General features: G+C 48.0%; 1 protein-coding gene across 4 annotated transcripts in view; it reads right to left on the bottom strand.

Annotated features, from left to right (window-relative positions):
• Positions 1-2,050: 2,050 nt before the first annotated feature.
• Positions 2,051-22,870, bottom strand: part of HAPLN2 (hyaluronan and proteoglycan link protein 2) — a 25,860-nt gene continuing 5,040 nt past the window's right edge. The window contains exons 1-7 of one of the 4 annotated variants that reach the window (XM_017852516.1): positions 8,169-8,874; positions 7,546-7,687; positions 4,208-4,315; positions 3,626-3,979; positions 3,318-3,434; positions 3,002-3,184; positions 2,051-2,675 (exon numbers count right to left, since the gene is read on the bottom strand). In XM_017852516.1, coding sequence (XP_017708005.1) covers positions 2,392-2,675; positions 3,002-3,184; positions 3,318-3,434; positions 3,626-3,979; positions 4,208-4,292 — 1,023 coding nt within the window. In that variant the 5' untranslated portion in view covers positions 4,293-4,315; positions 7,546-7,687; positions 8,169-8,874 and the 3' untranslated portion in view covers positions 2,051-2,391. Of the gene's footprint in view, positions 2,676-3,001; positions 3,185-3,317; positions 3,435-3,625; positions 3,980-4,207; positions 4,316-7,545; positions 7,737-8,168; positions 8,875-22,870 lie in introns of those variants that run through there. The other 3 variants (XM_017852517.1, XM_017852515.1, XM_017852518.1) reach the window with 3 other exon arrangements.

The following is a 22,870-nucleotide window of genomic DNA, read 5'->3' as shown; positions in this document are numbered from 1 at the left end:
TTTTTTTTTTTTTAATACAGAGTCTCATTCTGTTGCCCACGCTAGAGTGCAGTGGGGTGATCTCAGATCACTGCAACCTCCAATTCCCGGGTTCAAGCAATTCTCCTGCCTCAGGCTTCTGACTAGCTGGGATTACAGGCGCCCACCACCTCGCCCGGCTAGCTTTTTGTATTTTTTTAGTAGAGACGGGGTTTCACCATGTTAGCCAGGATGGTCTTGATCTCCTGACCTCGTGATCCGCCCGTCTCGGCCTCCCAAAGTGCTGGGATTACAGGCTTGAGCCACCGCGCCCAGCCTAATTTTTACATTTTTAAAGTAAAGACGGGGTTTCACCATGTTGGCCAGGCTGGTCTCAAGCTCCTGACCTTAAATGATCCGCCCACCTCAGCCTCCCAAAGTGTTGGAATTACAGGTGTAAGCCACCGCGCCGGGCCTGATTTTCCTATCCTTAATAGTAGTCCCCACAAATGCTTCTGGGAGATCTGCAGGCTGCACATTTTGAAATATGTTTAAGTCATCTTATATTTGCTATCTGAGATTTGGGAGTTGTTTTCACAGCATAATCTACATGATCTTGACTAATATAGTGCTATACGACAACCAACCCTCCAGGCTGCCTGATAAGAAGCTGAAAAACTACTATTGTTGCTATATTACTGTAATCACAATAATTATTAATTATTATAGGTACCACTTGAGTGCCTGTTATGTGTACCAGGCATGTACTACCCAGTACATGCAATGCCTCAACTGATTCTCACAACAAACACAAAAGACAAACACTACTATTCCATACCAAGATGAGAAAGTCAAGGTTTAGGAAATGGCACAAATATCTCATTTGTTGTGTGATGGTTTTTGAAGACGCTGTTTATTCTATCATTCTCTGTCCCTTATATAATGTTCCATGGCATGAATTCTCTTTAGCAATTATAGCAAGAACCCCCTTGGAAATCAATTTTACTATATATATCAGGCACCATTAGCTTGTTCATGCCCTTTGCCCCATTCATTAGTATTATCCAGCTCAGGCTTTTTGTAGTATAGTTAGAATCCTATGTATATACACACCAACATATATGTGAAAAGTGAATTAATAACATTAGAATTTGTCTCTTGAATTGTTAGTATGTTTCCTTTAGCCACGAGTTAAGAATGTTACTTGTCCAGTTGCCCGTTTCCTTTGGTGGCCCTGGTGTTTGGTGTTTGCCTCCTCCTTCCGCAGGGTTAATTTCCTGTCAATTCCAGCAAGAATATCACTTTCCTATCTTTAACAGTAGTCTACGCAAACGCTTCAGGGAAGTCTGCAGGCTGCACATTTTGAAATATGTTTAAGTTGCCTTTTTTTTTTTTTTTTTGAGACGGAGCCTCGCTGTGTCGCCCAGCCTGGAGTGCAGTGGCGCAATCTCCGCTCACTGCAAGCTCCGCCTCCCGGGTTCACGCCATTCTCCTGCCTCAGCCTCCTGAGTAGCTGGGACTACAGGCGCCCACCACCCGCCAGGCTAATTTTTTGTATTTTTAATAGAGACGGGGTTTCACCGTGTTTACCAGGATGGTCTCGATCTCCTGACTTCGTGATCCGCCCGCCTCGGCCTCCCAAAGTGCTGAGATTACAGGCGTGAGCCACCACGCCCGGCCCTAAGTTGTCTTATGTTTGTTATCTGGGGCACACAGGGTAGGCCTGGTGGCATGGGGCGCCCCTGGCAGATTTGAACTAATCTTAGGTGAGTGTGCGGCGCCCCCGCGTGGCGCCTGGCGCAACAACATGCTGGGTTCTCACGCTTGGGCCAGGCGCCCACGTGGTCTCCAGTTCTCCCTCTCCGTTGGCCTATTGGTGCCCTCCCACCGCACTCCCGCTCATCCGCTGACCCACCCCGTAACGGCAACAGCCCTGCCCCTTACCCTGTCTTAGGTGCTCAGTGGACACGCAGGATCACGGGTCATCAGCCCCGACATGCGCGCGCGCGCGCGCGCACACACACACACACACACACACACACACACACACACCTCTCCACGCCTCGCAGCGCTTACAGCTCCGCCCAACACAAAAGATCCCCAGGTTATTTTATTGCTGTACTCAGAGGTCAGTTAATGCCCCCGGCCGCCTCTCCCTCCCCTCGGCGGTAGCTGAGTCCTCTCCTGGGGCTCGTGAACCGCACCGGGTCCGAGGGTCACCGCCGCATCTCGCCGCCGGGGGCGCCCCCGCTTCCCCTCTCCGCCACCGGGCCAGCCAGGGTCCGAGGCCCGCAGGCCCCGGCTGGGAAGACAGGTCTGGAGAGGCCGCTCCGGGTCTGGAGGGAGGGGAGGTTCTCCGGAAAGGGGTGGCGAGAGAACCCCGCCACGACTCCCAAGCTTCGTCGCGCGCGCTGGAGGGGACACGGTGGGCGCCTAATTCTCGGCGTAGCAGTAGGTCCCATAGGCTGCCTGCTGGGGCCTGGGGAAGCCGAAGCTGCGTACTCCGGGATCCGGGAGCCCCCCGCAGCGCGGCCGCGGCGTGATGATTGGGAAGCGCACACTGCCGTCAGCCAGCCAGCCGCCGTCGCACTGGTCTAGCCCCGAGAATTTCCAGGCGGCGTAGAGGTGCCCAACCTTGGCCACGACGGCGCCTCGTCGCCGGCACGCCGCGTGGGCTTCAGACAGCGTCAGCCGCCCGGGCACGAAGAACACTTGACCTGGGGACCACAGCGGGTCACCGACCGAAAGTAGGGTAGGCGGGGCGAGGCGGGGCGGCTGACTCCCAGAAGGCGGAGTTGGGGGGCGGGGCCGCAGAGGTGCTGGAGCGAGCTTGGGTACTAGGAGTGGGGGGATCGAGGCAGAAGTGCAGGGAGGGTTTGGAGAGGTGGGCTGGAGCCCAGGTGGACGGGCGAGCAGGCTGATGGAGGGGCGGTGCCTTGGAGGGACCCGGAGACCCTGCCCTGATCTCAAGCTGAGGTCCACTCCTCGCCCTCCACATTTTTCAGACCCCGCCCCAAGACCCTGCCTTCGCCCCGCGTTTCACCTGCCAGCGCGGAGGTGAAACAGAAGGCGTCGTAGCGGTCGCGCATCCGGTCGCGGGGCCCGTAGCTGCGGATCCCGGGCCGGCCTCGGCCGCCGCACGGGGCGCGCGCAGTGAGCACAGGATAGCGCACGGAGCCCTCGAGCAGCCAGCCCGCGTTACACCAGTCCAGACCCTCAGTCCAAGCTGGCGGGAGACGGCGGGGGTCGGGGATGAGAGGCGTCACAGGCAGGAGCCAGACTGAGCTCGCCTGGCGCCCTCTCTCGGGCCCCTGAGACAGCTCTGCGGGGCCTGGGAGGTGCTGGGTTCGGCCGCTCACCCTGGTAGAGCTGGGAGTAGGTGGCCAGGCGTCCGTCCTGCTCCTCGCACGCTTGCTTCGCTTCGTAGTAATTGAACTGGTACCGGCCCCGGCTGGGTTGGTACGGAAACACCACACCTAGGGGGTGGCGGAGAGCCTGGGGAGGGCCAGCAGATGGGAGCGGAGGGGGAGAAAGGGCGGCGCGGCCTGGGAGAGGGAGCTGGGGTCCCCGGGGGTGAGGGGGAGACACTGGAAAGGAGCCCTGGGAGACCCAGGCGAGGCGGTCCCGCCTGCTACAGAGGAATGGGGCGGGAGTGGAAGGGCCTCACCTTCCAGACTCAAGGTCAGCGCCACGCTCTCGTCCTCGATGCCATTGATGAGCTCGCAGCGGTACCGGCCTTCGTCCTCCAGGCGCACGCCAGCGATGACCAGGGAGGCGTCTAGCCGATGCCCCCTCCGCATCCTGGCGCGCCCTCCCAGGGGCCCATACCCCCGGGCGTGCAGTCCGTTGGTGACGAGGATCAGAGTTTCCTGGAGCTCCCCAGGCTCCACCTTGCTCCAGCGCACCTTATAGCTAGGAGGCGTGGTGCCCAAGACGCAGGGCAGCGTGGCCGTGGCCCCACGATGAGAGTGAATGACCTCGTGGATGGGGGGCAGGAGGTAGTGGGGGCCCGGGTGGGATGCTGAGCAGAGGGGCCACAGTGGCAGGAACCCCGATCCTCATTGCTCCAAGTGCCCATCAGACCCTGCTCCCCAAATGCTTTCTCCAGAGCCCCCCAACCCTCTCCTCCATTGCTTTCTCAGCAATGACTTTCACTCCCTGAGTACCTGCAACAACTGCCCTTTCCCCTTTCCCCACCCTTGCAGCCTCCCCGAGTTTCCCCAGATTCTGGCCTGGGCTGGGGTCTTACCTGGGTCTCCTTGGCCTTTGTGGAAGATGGTGAAGGCCCAAAGAAGAAAGCAGCAGAGTGTGGGGAGGGTGAGCCCACCTGGCATGATGGGGGGCAGCCCAGCACTGTCTGCAGGGCACAAAGAGTGGGCAGTTAGGACTGGGGCAAAAGGGTGGGGAAAAGCAGGGTTGTCAGTGAACTCCCATCAGAGATTCCTAGAAGGGACTGTCCAGTTGGAAGCCACCGGGGCAGAGAGAAGGGGTAGGTGACAAAAGGAAGGTGATGAGGGGAGGAAGGCAGTAGCAATCCTCTTCCTCTCCCTCTCTTCCTCTGTCACATCCTCTCAGCCTGCAGGTACTAATTTAGCATCTCCTCTACCTGTCCCCTTCATCAAAAGTGCTACTTCCCTAGCTTGCCATCTGGACTGCCAGCTCGTCTCTATCCTCTCCCAGCACCCATTCTCCATCTTGAAGCCAAAGTCAAAATGATCTTATCACTCTCCCGCTTTTTTTTTTTTTTTTTCTTGAGACAGAGTCTTGCTCCATATTCCAGGCTGGAGTGCAGTGGCATGATCATGGTTCACTGCAGCCCCTAACATCTAGCCCCAGGTGATCCTTCCACTTCAGCCTCCTGAGTAGTTGAGACTACAGACATGTGCCACCACCCCAGCTAATTTTTTCTTTTAAGTTTTTAGTAGAGACAAAGTCATGCTGCGTTGACAAGGCTGGTGCTGGGATTACAGCAGGCGTGAGCCACTGTGCCTGGCCTTGTCACTCTCTTGCTTGAAAGTGACTCCCGGTTGCCCCAAGGATAAAATCCAATCTCATAACCACAGCTTCCAAGGCTGTCTATAATCCAGTTGCTCCCTGCTTCTCCAGCATGGCCCCCACCTCACCTCTTACCACTTTGGCCCCTGCACTGTGCCCCAGACATGCTGGACTTCTGGCAGTTTCCCACACAGTCCAAGTTTGCACTCATTTCCTTTCCTTTGTGCCTGCATTGGTTGCACAGGCCTCACCTCCTTTGGGAAACCTTTACTCACCCCCAGTTTTCCACACTGTAGTGCACTGTGATCTGCTGGACTGGGGACCTTTGTTTTTGAGATAGGGTTTCACTCTCTTGCCCAGACTGGAGTGCAGTGGTATGATCATTGCTTACTGCAGCCTCGCCCTCCCAGGCTCAAGCCATTCTCCCATTTCAGCCTCCTGAGTAGCTGGGACTACAGGTGCACACCACGATGCCCCACTAATTTTTTTTTTTCTTTTCTATTTTTTGTAGAGATGGAGTTTCAAAATGTTGCCCAGGCTGGTCTTGAACTCCTGGGCTCAAGTAATCCTTCTGCCTTGGCCTCCCAGAATGCTGGGATTACAAGCATGAGCCACCACACCCAGCCAGGACTGTTTTTGTCTTACAAGTACTTTTATTAGCACCTAAACTTAACAGTGTGAATTTGAACATAATATGTATCCGTATATAGACTATATCAAGGAGGTTTTCCAGAAATTACGAAGTTAAAAAATATAAAATTATAAAGTTATTTTTAAAAACTACTTTAAATGCAATTATCTATTTCAGTACAGTAGTTGATTTCCCCCCTTTTAAAATTTTTTAAAATGAAGATACAGGTCTTACTATGTTGCGCCCAGGCTGGCTCCAACTCCTGCACTCAAGCAAATGCTTCCACCTCAGCCTCCTAAGTAGCTGGAACTACAGGTTTGAGCCACTGCACCCAGCTCCTCCTTTTTTGTACATTCTTTTTTTTTTTTTTTTTTTTTTTTTTTTTTTTTCTGAGACGGAGTTTCACTCTTGTTGCCCAGGCTAGAGTGCAATGGCACCATCTCAGCTCACTGCAACCTCCGCCTCCTGGGTTCAAGCAATTCTCCTGCCTCAGCCTCCCGAGTAGGCTGGGACTACAGGCACCCGCCACCACTCTGGGCTAATTTTTGTATTTGTAGTAGAAACAGGGTTTCACCATGTTGGCCTGGCTGGTCTTGAGAACTCCTGACCTCAGGTAATCCACCCTCCTTGGCCTCCCAAAATGCTGGGATTACAGGCATGAGCCACCGCCTCCGGCACCTGTTGTATCATTCTTATCCCCTTGACCTTAAAAAAAAAAAAATTGGACTAGGCCAGGCACAGTGGCTCACGCCTGTAATCCTAACACTTTGGGAGGCCGAGGCGGGTGAATTACTTGAGGTTAAGAGTTCAAGACAAGCATGGCCAACATGGCGAAATCCTGTCTCTACTAAAAATATAAAATTTAGCTGGGCATGGTGGCATGCACCTGTAATTCCAGCTACTAGGGAGGCTGAGGCAGAATTTCTTGAACCCAGGAGGTGGAGGTTGCAGCGAGCCGAGATCGTGCCACTGCACTCCAGCCTAGGAGATAGAGCAAGACCTTGTCTCAAAAAAAATGAAGACTTCTCGACTTCACTGTATTCATTTTCCAAATTTGGCTCCTCTATTTCCTAATTGCATGACTATGCATAAGTTAATTATCGTGCACAAGTTACTTAACCTCTCTCTGCCTCAGTGTCCTCATCAGTGAAATGTGGGGAATAATAGCACACCTACCTCACTGAGTAGTTGTGAGGAGCAAATGAATTGATATATGGAAAGCGCTTGAAATAGTGTCTGGAATGTAGTAAGTGCTGTGTATGTGTTGGCTGTTATCTCCAGTTCCCAGCATAGTTTCTGGTACATAGTGGTGTTAAATAAGTGTGTGTGGCTTAATGAATGAACTTTCATTAAGGATTCATGAGAAGACGGGATGGGGAATGGGGAAACGGAGGAAGCACCCTGAGAAGTCACCAGAAATCTAAAGAATGGAGCTCCATCTTCCTGTAAATGAGGACCAAAGACCAGCTTGCCGTAGGAGAAACGGAGGTTAGGCACAGAAAACTTCTCAGTGGTTAAAAGTGAAAGTATCTGGGATGTGAACATGAGCAAGAGAACACTTCTTTATAGGAGAACTTGGTAAGTAAGAGTGATCATGAGGACTGAAATTGACTGAGACCAACAATGATAGCTCAAATGAATACCTTTAAAATTGAATGTGCCTGACACTGCTCTAAGCACTTTACATGCATATTTTTATATTTACTCCTCCCAGCAATCCTGAGGCAGAAACAATTATAAATCCTATTGTACACATGCTGAAACCAAAGTGCACACATTTTAGGAAATGAGGTCACACAGCTGGTAAGAGGACGGGTTTGCTGGGATTTGAATCCAGATCTGACAGTGAGGCTCAAGCACTTAATCACTAATCTATATTTCTGTATTTCAAAACAAGTGCACACACATGCTCTTCATACCCCTTAGAGAAAATACGAGTAGTCAGCAGCTCCATTGCCTACCAGTTAGAAGCTGGTCTCTTCACAGAGACGGAGGGAGCAGAGCTTAGCAGCTTTTTGTCTTGCTTGAGGAAGAGGTTCTGGATGAAGGTTTTGCCAGGCTCCTGGGAGTTCCAAGCACCTTAAAACCCTGGGACTTGAGCACCTGTTCAACACAGTTGCTCCTTTTGCACCTTTGAGGAAAAGCTTCTGTCCTGTGCTCGAAGAAGAAGCCAAGATGCCAAGAACGACCCCCTCCCCCATCAGTCCACTCAGCCTTATTAAGAGACCTGTGTCCAGCCCTGTGACTGTATCTGTGGAAATCACTATTCTGGGACTAGCGGAAGATGCTGGGCTTGGGATGAGGGCTGGGAACCCATGAAGGGCAGTGGAATAAAGGGAGCAACCCAGGAATGATGACCTGGAAGAGTGCAGAAAGTGAGGTGCTTCATTGTTTCTTGATGCCTTTGGACCAGAGAGGTGCAGGTTGATCGGTGGATATGAAGGTGTTGGACTGATGAGGATGGGGATAAACTCTAAATGTGGCTCAAAGATCTATAATGCCAAGCTTGAGCTGCCTCCCTTTCCATATGTACCTCATGTAAGCAGCATCCCCATCTCCCCTCTCCCCACAACAGAGTACTCACCTCTGCCCTCTGGTGCCTGACTGCGCATTGCCTTTGCAAACGGACTCTCAGGTGGGAACCACCCAGGACTTTGAGCTGCTTCAGGAAACCGGACCTCTTCTGTACAACCCCCCTGTCTGTCTGTCTGTCCTTTCCTTCTCAGTCCCCACCCCATCGGAAGCACAATTTCCCATTGTCTCTGTCTTTTCCCCTATTGTTGAATAACAGGGCCCCTTTCTTTATTCTGTGGGTAATGGCAATGAAATGTCAACAGCTGGGGATGTGGGATGCAGGACCGGCTGGCACATACCACCGGAAAAGGGCCTGGGTTGGGGGCGGTCTCAGAACAGGAATTGACATCCCCAAGAAGAAGAGAATAGGGCGAGGGGCAGAGAACGGATGGTGAAAAGGTTGAAATGGAATCTCTCTCAACACTCCAAACTACAGGGCTCTAAAGAGATTTTGTCTAAGGCCAGGGGAAAGGCTGGGCTCCATGAGGGCAGAGGGAGTGGCTAGCATTGCAATAGGAGAGATGGAGATTAGACAGTAAGGAGGATTTTTCATGTTCCCTGGGGAGGAACATGAGAATTTCTGAGGATAAAGGACTTTGGAAATCTCTCCAAAAGAGAGGTTATCTTATTGGTTCCCTAGTATTCTACCTCTTCCCTCAGCGCAAATAGATAACATTTTAAAAATACTCAGAAGGGGATCCTTAGTCTTCCTGGATGGAAATTCACTTTTCTAAAGTCCTTTTTTTTTTTTTTTTTTTTTTTGACATGGAGTCTGTCACTGTCACCCAGGCTGGAGTGCAGTGGCGTGATCTCGGCTCACTGCAAGCTCCGCCTTCTGGGTTCACGTCATTCTCCTGCCTCAGCCTCCCAAGTAGCTGAGACTACAGGCGCCCGCCACCACGCCCGGCTAAATTTTTGTATTTTTAGTAGAGATGGGATTTCACCATGTTAACCAGGATGGTTTAGATCTCCTGACCCCGTGATCTGCCTGCCTTGGCCTCCCAAAGTGCTGGGATTACAGGCATGAGCCACTGCGCCTGGCCTTTTTTTCCTTTTTTTTTTTTAAGACAAGGTCTCCATCTGTTGCCCAAGCAGGAGTGCAGTGGCCCAATCATTGTTCACTGCAGCCTCGAACACGTGGGCTCAAGAGATCTTCCCCACTTAGCCTCGAAATTAGCTAGGACTACAGGCGCACACCACCACACCCGTCTAATTAACTTTTTTTTTTTTTTTTTGAGATAGTCTGGCTCTGTCACCCAGGCTGGAGTGCAGTGGCGCCATCTCGACTCACTGCTCTGCCTCCTCCTCTTACCTCAGCCTTCAGAGCAGCTGGGACTACAGGTGTGCACCACCATACCCAGCTAATTTTTGTATTTTTTTGTAGAGATGGGGTTTCACCATGTTGCCCAGGCTGGTCTCGAACTCCTGGGCTCAAGCAATCTGCCCACCTCAGCCTCCCAAAATGCTGGGATTACAGGCATGAGCCACCATGCTGGGCCTAATTAAGTCCATTTTAAAACCTTTCCATTGCGGTATAATTTACATACAAAAAAGTCATTGAAATTATGTGTATAGCTAAATGAATTTTTACCTGTGTACACTTAATGTACACAAGTAAAAACCCACCAGATCAAGATATAGAACATTTTCAACAATGCCGAATAGGCCCAGTTGTTTTTGTTTTCTATCAGTGCAGAGGGAGGGCTCCCTCGACCTGCCTCTGTAAACAGCCATTTAGAAATGTTTTGAGCTTTGAGTTCCATTTTAGCCTTATTTTCTCTCTGCTGTAGCCCCATGAAAGTAGCTTTGCATTATTAAAACCATATAATTTCATGTTTTGTGAGTTAAAAATTAAAAAAAAAAAAATGAGGCCGGGCACTATGGCTCACGCCTGTAATCCCAACACTTTGGGAGGCCGAAGTGGGCAGATCACCTGAGGTCAGGAGTTCGAGACCAGCCTGGCCAACATGGTGAAACTCTGTCTCTACTAAAAATACAAAAATTAGCCAGGCATGGTGGTGTGTGCCTGTAATCCCAGCTCCTTGGGAGGCTTGAGGGGAGTGAATCCCTTGAACTCGGGAGAAGGAGGTTGCAGTGAGCTGAGATCGTGCCACTACGCTCCAGCCTGGACAAAAGAGTGAGACACCATCTCAAAAAACACAACAAAACAACAAAAAAATACCCTTTCAGAACTGGAGGAGACCTCAGGATGCTGAACATTTACTAGAGGAGGAGATGGAGATGAAGGTGGCTTGCCCCAAATCACACACCATACAGTCGTTGAGTCAAGCCTAGAAGTTTCTGCTTTTTCTACTAATCCTCTTCTGCCTCTCTCCTTGGCCGTCCAATTCAGACAAGCTCCAGGTTTTCACTAGGGTCATATCTAATAACAGGAAGCCACCGTGAATATACTTTCTTTCTTTCTTTCTTTCTTTCTTTCTTTCTTTCTTTCTTTCTTTCTTTCTTTCTTTCTTTCTTTCTTTCTTTTTTTTTTTTTTTTGAGACAGGGTCTCACTCTGTCACCCAGGCTGGAATGCAGTGATACAATCATGGTGCACTGCAGCCTCGACCTCCCAGATTCAAACAGTCCCTCCCATCTCAGCCTCTCAGGTAGCTGGATGCACAGATGTGCACCACTACACCCAGCTAAATTTTAAAAATTATTTGTAAAGACAGGGTCTCCTTGTCTTCCCCAGGCTGCTCTAGAACCCCTGTACTCAAGTGACGGTCCCACCTTGGCCTCCCAAAGTTGTGGGATTACAGGCGTGAGCCACTGTACCCGGCCGACTATACTCTTGAGAGATCTGATTGGCTATCTTTTTCCTATCTACTCCATCCCTGTTCTTAAGCGCTTCCCTCCTCCTCCCACGACTGTCTCTCTCATGAGAGAAGACAAATAGCCCCCTGTCTCCTTGGACAGGACACCCTGATCCAGTGCATCTGATTGGCTTCCTGCCAACTCAAACAAACAGCCTCCAGCAGAGGGAGGAGTAGATATAAATGGCTGCACAGCCTGGTCACTGCGTCCATTCCCAGGCTCATTTCTCCACAAATTTACTGCTCCTTTCTCCACAAATCACTTCTGAACTGTGGCTTGGAAGTCTCTGGTATGCAAATTCATAAAAGGCTGAGTTTGATGGGGAGGAAAGCCTAGAACTATTTGATAGATGCAAAAACAACCCAGTGAGGATTGAATGAGAAAGGAACATACAGGAATACATATAATGAATAGCCAAACTGTGTTTAGTTTACTCAAGGTCACTTTCATTCTCAGTTTCCCCCCAGACGCTAAAACGCGAGTAGGGTGAGATGGCTGAGGCAAGCTGGGGTCTCCTCACTGACCCAGCATCTCTGAGGAAGGGCTTTGTCAGTCCTATACCTACTGACCAGAATGTGGTGGAGTGATTCCAGACAAGCATGGAGTCCCGACATCTTCTCTAACACCCACGTTCAGCTTCCACCATCCAAGCAGGTTCAGCTGGCCAGTTTTCCTGACCCCTGGTGATGGCAAGCATGGTCCCAGTTTATGACTAGGATTGTTGTGTGAATGACTGGAAGGGTTGGCAAGACGACACTTTAGGGAGGACTTCAAAAGGAGTGACTCTCTCTGGTCTTTCTCTTTCCAACATTTTTTTAATAATTTTTTTTTTAAAGATGGGATCTCTAAAAATTTTTTTAAGAGATGGGATCTGGCCGGGCGCAGTGGCTCACGCCTGTAATCCCAGCACTTTAGGAGGCCATGGCGGGTGGATCACGGGGTCATGAGTTCAAGACCAGCCTGGCCAGCATGGTGAAATCCTGTCTCTACTAAAAATATAAAAAGTTAGCTGGGCATGGTGGTGCGCACCTGCCCAGCTACTCGGGAGGCTGAGGCAGGTGAATCACTTGAACCCAGGAGGTGGAGGTCGCAGTGAGCCAAGATGGCACCACTGCACTCTAGCCTGAGCGATAGAGCAAGACTCTGTCTGAAAAGAAAAAAAGAAAGAGAGAGAGAGATGGGATTTGTCTCTGTGGCCCAGAACTGCAGTACAGTGGTGCGATCATTGCTCACTGCAGCCTCAAACTTCTGGGTTCAAGTGATTCTCCTGCCTCACCCTCCTGATTAGCTGGGACTACAGGCGGGCACCCCCATGCCTGGCTCTCCAGCATTTCTCCAGGGCCAAAAGGCAGCAACATCAAACTCAGCCTGATGCTTTATTTGTACACTCACCTAGACTCCACTCCTGACCACATATAGAGGCCTGGAGTATGCAAGGCATACTTCCCAGAGCGTGCAAGGTAGAACTCTGCAGTACAAACCTTTATAGCTACTGGGCATAGGAGACCTTCTAGTAGAGGACAGGAGGCTTGGGTTCTAGTTACAGTTTTGCCACAGTGTCACCTTCGGTGACACAGGCCCAGGCTTTGCCGCTGGGCCTGTTACTTCATCTGCACAATGGAAACTCAATTCTATTTAAATTATTTTCTGAAGGGCCTCAGTCTGCAGAGACACAGAAGCAAATGACTTTATGAAGCTCCTGACTGTATGAAGTTCTCAGTCAAACAGAATAGCACCTCTTCTGCCCATCTCAGAAGTAGATGAGGGTAAAGTGAAATAATGGAAAGCACAAGGAACAGTAAAAGGCAAATGTCAAGAAGCTGTTTGCAAAGTTACCAAGACGTAAAATTAGATTTTACTTATTAATAATCGTGTCACTTGTCATTCTGTTTATAACGGTCAGTTCACTGCTGATATTCAAGTGGACCATTTAAACTGTATTTTTGCTCAACTATCCCTCCAAATAAATATCTCAAGATCCTGACTGTTTATTTTCTTAGCCCATCTTATTCTCCCAGGCCTCAAAGCTTGGTGTCTCACAACCCTAGCTTGTCTTCTCATTCAGGTCAGTCTAGGCGTCTGGCTTCAGTTTGCACAGATTCTCACTCCCAGTCTCATATTGGTCAAACAAACCCAGAAGTAAAATCTACAAGTATTAATCGACCATTCTCAGAATAGGATTGGAATAATTTTAAAAAGGGAACTCTGGCCGGGTGCTGTGTTCACACCTGTAATCCCAGCACTTTGGGAGGCCGAGGAGGGTAAATCACGAGGTGAGGAGCTCGAGACCAGCCTGGCCAACATGGTGAAAGCCATCTCTACTAAAATTACAAAAATTAGCCAGGTGTGGTGGTACATGCCTGTGATCCCAGCTACTCGGGAGGCTGAGGCAGGAGAATCGCTTGAACCAGGGAGATGAAGGTTGCAGTGAGCTGAGATTGTGCCACTGCACTCCAGCCTGGTGACAGAGTGAGACACCGTCTCAAAAAAAAAAAAAGTGAACTCCATCTTATAGCTGTATGCTCTTTCACATGGGAGAAATAAACTCTATCACAGTATTATTATTCCCATTTTATAGACCAGGAAACTGATGTCCAGAAAGGGTTAGTAAGTTAGCAACTTGTTCAAGTTCCTATACTTACTAAGTAACCCAGGTACATGAGTTCTTCTTTGCTGTGAAAGAATCATTTCTTGAAACTTGGAAAAGGTAAAATGAGGATTTTTTGGTTTCTTGTTTTGTTTTTTTGATATCACATTAGAGCATTTTTTCTTTTTTTTTTTGAGACAGAGTCTCGCTCTGTCGCCCAGGCTGGAGTGCAGTGGCCGGATCTCAGCTCACTGCAAGCTCCGCCTCCCGGGTTTACGCCATTCTCCTGCCTCAGCCTCCCGAGTAGCTGGGACTACAGGCGCCTGCCACCTTGCCCAGCTAGATTTTGTATTTTTTAGTAGAGACGGGGTTTCACCGTGTTAGCCAGGATGGTCTCGATCTCCTGACCTCGTGATCCGCCCGTCTCGGCCTCCCAAAGTGCTGGGATTACAGGCTTGAGCCACCACGCCTGGCCAGCATTTTTTCTTTTTTCTTTTTCTTTTTTTTTGAAATGGAATCTCACTCTGTCACCCAGGCTGGCGTGCAGTGGCATGATCTTGGCTCACTGCAACCTCTGCCTCCTGGGTTCAAGTGATTCTCCTATCTCAGCCTCCCAAGTAGCTAGGATTACAGGCATGCTCCACCATGCTCAGCTAATTTTTTGTATTTTTAGTAGAGATGGGGCTTCACCATGTTGGCCAGGCTGATCTCGAACTTCTGACCTCAAGTGATCCACCCGCCCCGGCCTCCCAAACTGTTGGGATTACAGGCATGAGCCACTGCACCTGGTCTAGAGCATTTTCTAATAAGCTTGCTTGATACTCATCTGACTCTCCCAGGGAATGTGACTTTGTTGTCACAATACATTTGATAAATAATCTACAACTTACAAATGCACCGACATTTATAGTCCTGTCGGGTAAAGGCTAACCTGCAGAACTTGATAAAATCATAGGGTTTTATTGCCCAATTGAGAAGTTAATCACAAAGGGGTTTTATTGCCCAATTGAGAAGTTAATCACAAAGGGGTTTTATTGCCCAATTGAGAAGTTAATCACAAAGGGGTTTTGGTTTTACCATCCTAGAAAGTTAACCAGTCCTATATCTAAATTATCAATCTAATTTTGACAAATCTTTTCTTTTTTTTGAGATGGAGTCTTGCTCTGTTGCCCAGGCAGGAGTGCAGTGGCGCATTCTTGGCTCACTGCAACCTCCGCCTCCCGGGTTCAAGCGATTCTCCTGCCTCAGCCTCCTGAGTAGCTAGGATTACAGGTGCCCACCACCACACCCAGCTAATTTTTTTGTATTTTTAGTAGAGACAGGGTTTCGCCATGTTGGCCAGGCTGGTCTCAAACTCCTGACCTTGTGATACGCCCGCCTCAGCTTCCCAAAGTGCTGGGATTAGAGCGTGAGCCACCACGCCTGGCCTGACAATTCTTTTCTTATTGACTGTTTAAATTCCTATCTCTCAAATGCTCCTCAAAGCAGCTCTTTTGTCTCCTTATTGGTTCTCTCATTAATGAGTTAAATAAAATGATGACATGAGTTAATGAATAACAAAAAAGTTTGAGAATTGTGTTTTTCCACTTCTTAACTTCCCTTTATCGAGGGCAACACACTAGCACCCTCTGCTTCCCTTTAATAATAAATCCACTGGCAGAATTACTGCAAGAGTTTTTAGGAAGCTAAAACTCTTGGAAGGGTAGGATCACTTTGTATCTCCAGCATGCAAGGAACCAGCTATGAACTCCAAGATGAAGTGACCATTATCAGCAAGACTCCTCTGCAAGGCCTTCGCATAGCTAAGGACATCCTTTGCTGTTTGTTGCTCCCATGGGCCACCATTTCCTGCTCCTCAGTCCCACTAGCAACATCAAAGAGACTTTAGGTGCACCCATTTGTGCTTCCTCCGGGAAGCTTTCCTTAACAAAAGCAAGAAACAGGAGCCAGGAGCAGTGCCATGTGCTTGTGATCCCAGATACTTGGGAGGCTGAGGCAGGAGAATTACTTGAACCTAGGAGTTTAAAGCTGCAGTAAGCTTTGATTTAGCCACTGCCCTCCACTCTGGAAGGCAGAGTGGGACCACTCCCCGCTCCAAAAAAATACCCAAACAAAAGGAAGAAGCAACTTAACAGCTTCACCTGGATATACCAGACATTCAGAAAATGTTTACTGGCAGGGCGGTGGCTCACACCTGTAATCCCAGTACTTTGGAAGGCGGAAGTGGGTGGATCACCTGAGGTTGGGAATTCGAGCCCAGCCTGGCCAACATGGTGAAACCCTGTCTCTACTAAAACTACAAAAATTAGCTGGGCATGATAGTGGGCACCTGTAATCCCAGCTACTGGGGAGGCTGAAGCAGGAAAATTGCTTGAACCCTGGAGGCAGAGGTTGAAGTGAGCCGAGATCATGCCGCTGCACTCCAGCCTGGGCAACAGAGCAAAACTCCGTCTCAAACAAAACGAAACAAAACAAAAACTCAGAAGATATTTACTGAATAAATAAATAAAATTGAAGTTTTCTTCCAATTTTTTTTTTTTTTTTTTTTTTTTTTTTTTTTTGAGACGGTTTCACTCTTGTTGCCCAGAGTAGAGTGCATTAGTGCAACCTCGGCTCACTGCAACCTCCACCTTCCTGGTTCAAGCAATTCTCCTGCCTCAGCCTCCTGAGTAGCTGGGATTACAGGCTCCTGCCACCACGCCTGGCTAATTTTTTTGTATTTTTAGTAGAGATAGGGTTTCTCCATGTTGGTCAGGCTGGTCTCGAACTCCTGACCTCAGGTGATCCGTCCGCTTCGGCCTCCCAAAGTGCTGGGATTACAGGTGTGAGCCCCCGCGCTCGGCCTCCTACTTTGCTTTTCCACCTAATAATATGATGTGAGCATTTGTCCTATCAGCACATGACATCAAATTCTCTCATTTTTCATGTCTGCATAGTATTTCAGTGGGTGGCTGTAGCATTATTTACTTGTTTGTTTGTTGTTGTTGTTTGAGACGGAGTCTTGCTCTGTCATCAGGCTGAAGTGTGGTGGCGCGACCTCAGCTCATTGTAACCTCCACCTCCCAGGTTCAAGCAATTCCACTGCCTCAGCCTCCCAAGGACCTGGGATTACAGGCATGTGCCACCACGCCCAGCTAATTTTTTGTATTTTAGTAGAGACAGGGTTTCACCATGTTGGTCAAGACAGTCTCCATTTCCTGACCTTGTGATCTGCCCACCTCGGCCTCCCAAAGTGCTGGGATTACAGGCGTGAGCCACGGCACCCAGCTGCTATTTGTTTGTTTGTTAACTTTTATTTTATGCTTAGGGGTACATGTGCAGGTTTGTTCTATAGGAAAAGTCCATGTTGTGGGGGTTTGGTGTATAGATTATTTTGTCCCCCAGGTAGTAAGCGTAGTATCTGATAGGTAGTTTTTCAATCCTTACCCTCCTCCCATTCTCCTCCCTCAAGTAGGCCTGGTGTCTATTGTTCCTTTATTTGTGTCCATATGGAGCATAATTTACTTAATGAGATGCCTATTGATGAACATTTAGGTTGCTAAAGGTTGCAACAACTAGTTATCTGGAAAAAGGAAACAGCAGATCTATAACTCTCCTTAAACTAAAATCCAGAAGGCTCGAAAACATAAATGTAAAAATAAGGCCATGAAAATGCCAGGATGAATCATAGAATAATATTTTTTTAGTTGGAAGACTACTTGGATTAATTTTTTTACTGATTACACAATGATCCACTTAATTGTAGATAATTTAACAAACATATCAACATTAAAAAGTGAAAAGCGGCCGGGCGCGGTGGCTCAAGCCTGTAATCCCAGCACTTTGGGAGGCCGAGACGGGCGGATCACGAGGTCAGGAGATCGAGACCCTCCTGGCTAACACGGTGAAACCCCGTCTCTACTAAAAAATACAAAAAAAAAAAAAAACTAGCTGGGCGAGGTGGCGGGCGCCTGTAGTCCCAGCTACTCGGGAGGCTGAGGCAGGAGAATGGCTTAAACCCGGGAGGCGGAGCTTGCAGTGAGCTGAGAACCAGCCACTGCACTCCAGCCTGGGCGACAGAGCGAGACTCCGTCTCAAAAAAAAAAAAAGTGAAAAGCCCCCTTAATCTTACCACATAGAGAAAATTACTTTTAGTCTTTTGTTGTCTTGCAATCTTTCAAGGCATTTGTAGACATTCATATATGATGTGCATGAATATATTTAGTCATGATTGAAACGGTAACATGTAATAAGGCAGAGAGCCAGCAGGTGGAGCAAGAAGGCTGTATCCCCAGCGCTGAGGGCCCCTGCAGCGTTCTGGGCGCTGCACCTGGCTCAGGTCCTGTGGATGTTTAGGGGATCACCAGGTGTCTGTGGTGGAGAATGCGCAAAGATAAAGATGCTACAGCAGAGCCCTCAAAGCTCTGGGGGCATCCTTCAGACACAGCGCTTCAGACCTCTGCTTTTCCTGTGTTCAGCTAAGCTCTTGTTCGAAGGGAGAATGAATGAGGCTGGGATTCCTTTGTATTCTTCTTACCATCATGGTCCTGCTTCTCAGCTCTACTCCCACTGGGGTTGGCATCTTCTATACCACCCCTTTCAGAAATTTTTCCACAGCATCTTTACTGATGTATCTGGAAATATGTCATATGAAAAATATAAAAAAGCAACCCAAATGGGTGTGTTTGCTACCTTGAAACCCACATCCTCTAGGACAACTCTAGAAGTACAGCAAGCACTGCAAAAGAAAGAGGGTGGGTGGATCACGAGGTCAAGAGTTCAAGATCAGCCTGGCCAAGATGGTGAAACCCTGTCGCTACTAAAAACACAAAAATTAGCCGAGTGTGGTGGTGGGTGCCTGTAATCCCAACTGCTCAGGAGGCTGAGGCAGAAGAATCACTTGAACCCCGGTGGCAGAGGTTGCAGTGAGCCGAGATCACACCACTGCACTCCAGCCTGGGCGACAGAGTGAGACTCCATCTTAAGAAAGAAAAGAAAAGAAAAGAAAAGAAAAGAAAAGAAAAGAAAAGAAAAGAAAAGAGAAAAGAAAAGAAAAAGAGGGCCCTGCTATACCCTGCCTCCCTTCCTGGCATCCTTCACCCACACCATGACCAGCATTTACACACACTGAAGGTTTTAAAGGAGACAATGAGGCCAGGGAAAGGCAGAGACAAGACCCAGAGGACAAGGATGCAGGTCAGAGAGAGGGCTTCATCCAGATTGGAAAGAATGATGACACCAAGAGGCAGATGGCAATAGTGCTTCAAATAGAAATAAATGTTAAGCTGAACCTGCACTAGATGGCATCAGAGAGCAGCAGTGATAGTGCTGAGATCACGTCTCATTCCATCTCTGTCTGCTCTGTTGGCCCCATCTGTAGGTAAGCACAAATCTGGGCAATATTATGGCGAGACTCAAATACAGTAATATTTGTGAAAATGATATTCTAAATTGTAAACCACCATGTGAAAATTATTTTTAAATAGTAAAGTACTGTTGGCAAAGGATCATAATATCTTTATTATCATGTACTCAAATGGTTAATGAAGTCAGAAAATTGGCCGGGCGCAGTGGCTCAAGCCTGTAATCCCAGCACTTTGGGAGGCCGAGACGGGTGGATCACGAGGTCAGGAGATCGAGACCATCCTGGCTAACACGGTGAAACCCCATCTCTACTAAAAAATACAAAAAACTAGCTGGGCGTGGTCGTGGGCGCCTGTAGTCCCAGCTGCTCGGGAGGCTGAGGCAGGAGAATGGCGTGAACCCAGGAGGCGGAGCTTGCAGTGAGCCGAGATCCGGCCACTGCACTCCAGCCTGGGCGACAGAGCGAGACTCCGTCTCAAAACATAAATAAATAATAAATAAATGAAGTCAGAAAATTAGAACTTGCCTAGGCTACGGATTGAATCATGTGAGACGCAGGGTCACTTTTTTTTTTTTTCCCCTCAACAGAAAGAAAAGTGAATAATATTCGAATAGGTAAGCAATGCCAGTATTTGCTATATAGTTTTTTAAAAAAAAGAATCCTACACTCATTGCAACCACGAGATATTTTCTTTCCTCAGTCTCAGGGTTCACTGGCAGAAAAAATAACTGAGAAGAACTGGAGGAAGATAAATTGTGTAAACTAGTTTATGAACCATGGGAAGATGCTGGCTTGGCCTGACTTTTATAACACAGTGTGTAGATTTGAACCCAGTATAGAAAAATAACACAGTGCCTTAATTTTTAGGATTTAATTCTGCTTCAGGCATCTGGAGAGGCATTCAAGGTTCGGTAGCCAGTCTCAGGGGCCACACATACTTCCTCCTGAAGGTCTTCCCCTGCGGCCATACGCACCTCACCTCTGCCCCACCTCCCTCAGCACTCAGGGACTCTCATTTGTAGCCATTTCTTGACTGTTTTGTTTTGTTTTGTTTTTTGAGATGGAGTCTTGCTCTGTCACTAGACTGGAGTGCAGTGTTGCAATCTCGGCTCACTATAACCTCCGCCTCCTAAGTTCAAGCCAATGCCCCTGCCTCAGCCTCCCAAGTGGCTGGAACTACAGGTGCGTACCATCATGCCTGGCTAATTTTTGTATTTTTAGTAGAGATGGGGTTTTGCTATTTTGGCCAGGCTGGTCTTGAACTCCTGACCTCAGGTCTTTCACCAACCTCGACCTCCCAAAACCATTTGTTATTTTAAAATCACTTTCCTGAAAAAAAGTACATTAATTGTAGACAATTTTTAATGAAGGGAAAATATCTTGTTAAAGAAAAAGATTATTCAGTGACACTTGTCAAAGCATGGTAAGGCAGACTTTATTCAGGACCATTGTGATAGGTATAGGGACCATGACAATGGGATTTTGCAGTGGGGCAGAAAGAGAAATTGAGCTCAACTCTCAATACAGCCTGGGAAGTGGGAATTTATAACTGAGGTGCAGGGTGGGGGTCAGGAGATGGGAAATTATTAAGAGAAAACACCAGGGGTAAAGGGGATTCATGCTAAAACCTTACAAGATTCTTGCCAAAGACAGGCTGAGGTAATCAGATATCACTTGATGGATGGTGAAGGATGAGGAACCTGATCAGACATCAAGGGTGATCAGGTATCAAGAGTAAGGGGCTTAGGCTGGGCAAGGTGGCTCACTCCTGCAATCCCAGTACTTTGGGAGGCCAAGGCGGGAGGAACACTTGAACCCAGGAGTTGGAGACCAGTCTGGGCAACATGGTGAAACCCCGTCACTACAAAAAATACAAAAATTAGCCAGGTGTGGTGGGCCATGCCTGTGGCTCCAGCTACTTGGGAGGCTGAAGTGGGAGGATTGCTTGAGTCCAGGAGGTCAAGGCTGCAGGGAGCCATGATCATGCCACTGCACTCCAGCCTGAGCAACAGAGAAAAACCCTGTCAAAAAAAAAAAAAGAGTGGAGGGCTTTATGCTAAATTGACTTCAAAGGTTTCTTTCCTTTTTTTTTTTTTTTTTTTTTTTTTTTGAGACAGAGTCTCACTCTGTCACCCAAGCTGAAGCACAGTGGTACAACCACAGCTCACTGTAGCCTTGACCTCTCAGACTCCCACCTCAGCCTCCCAAGCAGCTGGCACTATGGGCATGGGCCACCACGTTCAGTTAATTTTTTAATTTTAATTTTAATTTTTTTTTTTTTTTGACATGGAGTTTTGCTTTTTTGTCCAGGCTGGAGTGAAGTGGCATAGTCTTGGCTCACTGCAACCTCCGCCTCCTGGGTTCAAGCGATTATCCTGCCTCAGCCTCCTGAGTAGCTGGGATTATAGGCGCCTGCCACTATGCTGGCTAAGATGGGGTTTCGCCATGTTAGCCAGGCTGGTGTCGAACTCCTGACCTCAGGTGATCCACCCACCTTGGCCTCCCAAAGTGTTAGGATTACAGGCATGAGCCACCATGCCCAGCCTGATTTTTATTCTTAGTAGAGACAATGTCTCACTATGTTGCCCAGGCTAGTCTCAAACTCCTGAGCTCAAGTGATCCTCCTGCCTTGACCTCCCAAAGTGCTGGGATTATAGGCATGAGCCACCATGCCCGGTCAACACCATTTGTTGAAAAGACTATTCTTTCTCCATTGAACTGTTTTGGCACTCTTGTTCAAAATCAATTGCCCATAAACGTATGGGTTTATTTCTGGATTCTCAATTCCACTACATTACATTGATATATATGTCTATCTTCTTTGAAAACCACACAGTCTGTAGCTTTGTAGTATGTTTTGAAATAAGGAAGTGTGAGTCCTACAACTTTCTTCCTGTTAAAGATTTCAATGGCTATTCTGGCCCTTTGCTTTTTTTTTTTTTTTTTTTTTTTTTTTTTGAGACCAAGTCTCGCTCTGTAGCCCAGGCTAGAGCTAGAGTGCAGTGGCATGATCTTGGCTCACTGCAACCTCGGCCTCTTGGGTTCAAGTGATTCTCCGGCCTCAGCCTCCAGAGGAGCTGGGATTACAGGCATGCACCACTGCACCCAACTAATTTTTTGTAATTTTTTTTTTTTTTTTTTTTTTTAGTAGAGACAGGGTTTCACCATGTTGGCCAGGCTGGTCTTGAACTCCCGACCTCAGGTAATCTCACCATGTCGGCCTTGAAAAGTGCTAGGATTACAGGCGTGAGCCACCACGCCCAGCCTGCATTTCTATTCTTTTCTTTTCTCTCTCTCTGGCTTTTGTTTTGTTTTGTTTTCGTTTTGTTTTCTTTTCAGAGTCTCATCCTTCGCCTAGGCTGGAGTACAGTGGTATGGTTCAGCGATCCTCATGTCTCAGCCTCCCAAATAGCTGGGATTACAGACTTGTGCCACCACACCCTGTTAATTTTTGTAGTTTTAGTAGAGACAGGGTTTCACCATATTGGCCTGGCTGGTCTCGAACTCCTGACCTCAAATGATACTCCCGCCTCAGCCTCCCAAAGTGCTGGGATTACAGGTCTGAGCCACCGCTCCCAGCCGGTCCTTTGCATTTCTATATGAATTCTAGGATGGGCTTGTTGATTTATGCAAAAAAAAAAAAAAAAAAAAAGCCAGCTGGGATTTTTTATAGAGATTGTGTTGAATTTATAGATCAATTTGGAGAGTATTGTCATCTTAACAATATTGTCTTCTATTCTATGAATACAGGATATCTTTCCATTTATTTAGCTCTTCTTAGTTTCTTTCAATGTGGTTTTAAAGCTTCAATGTATAAAGCTTGCACTTCTTTTGTTAAATTTATTCCTAAGTATTTTATTACTTTTGATCCTATTGCCTATGAATTTTTAACATAGATAGGTTCTTACTGTAGGTAACATTTTGTATCTTCTTTTTTCTTTTCTTTTTTTTTTTTTTTTTTTT

Source organism: Rhinopithecus bieti, unplaced genomic scaffold (assembly GCF_001698545.2).
Source record: "Rhinopithecus bieti isolate Rb0 unplaced genomic scaffold, ASM169854v2 scaffold_33937, whole genome shotgun sequence".
NCBI lineage: Eukaryota > Metazoa > Chordata > Mammalia > Primates > Cercopithecidae > Rhinopithecus > Rhinopithecus bieti.
Note: the sequence above shows the minus strand (reverse complement) of the source record. Positions and strands in the feature narration are given on the sequence as shown.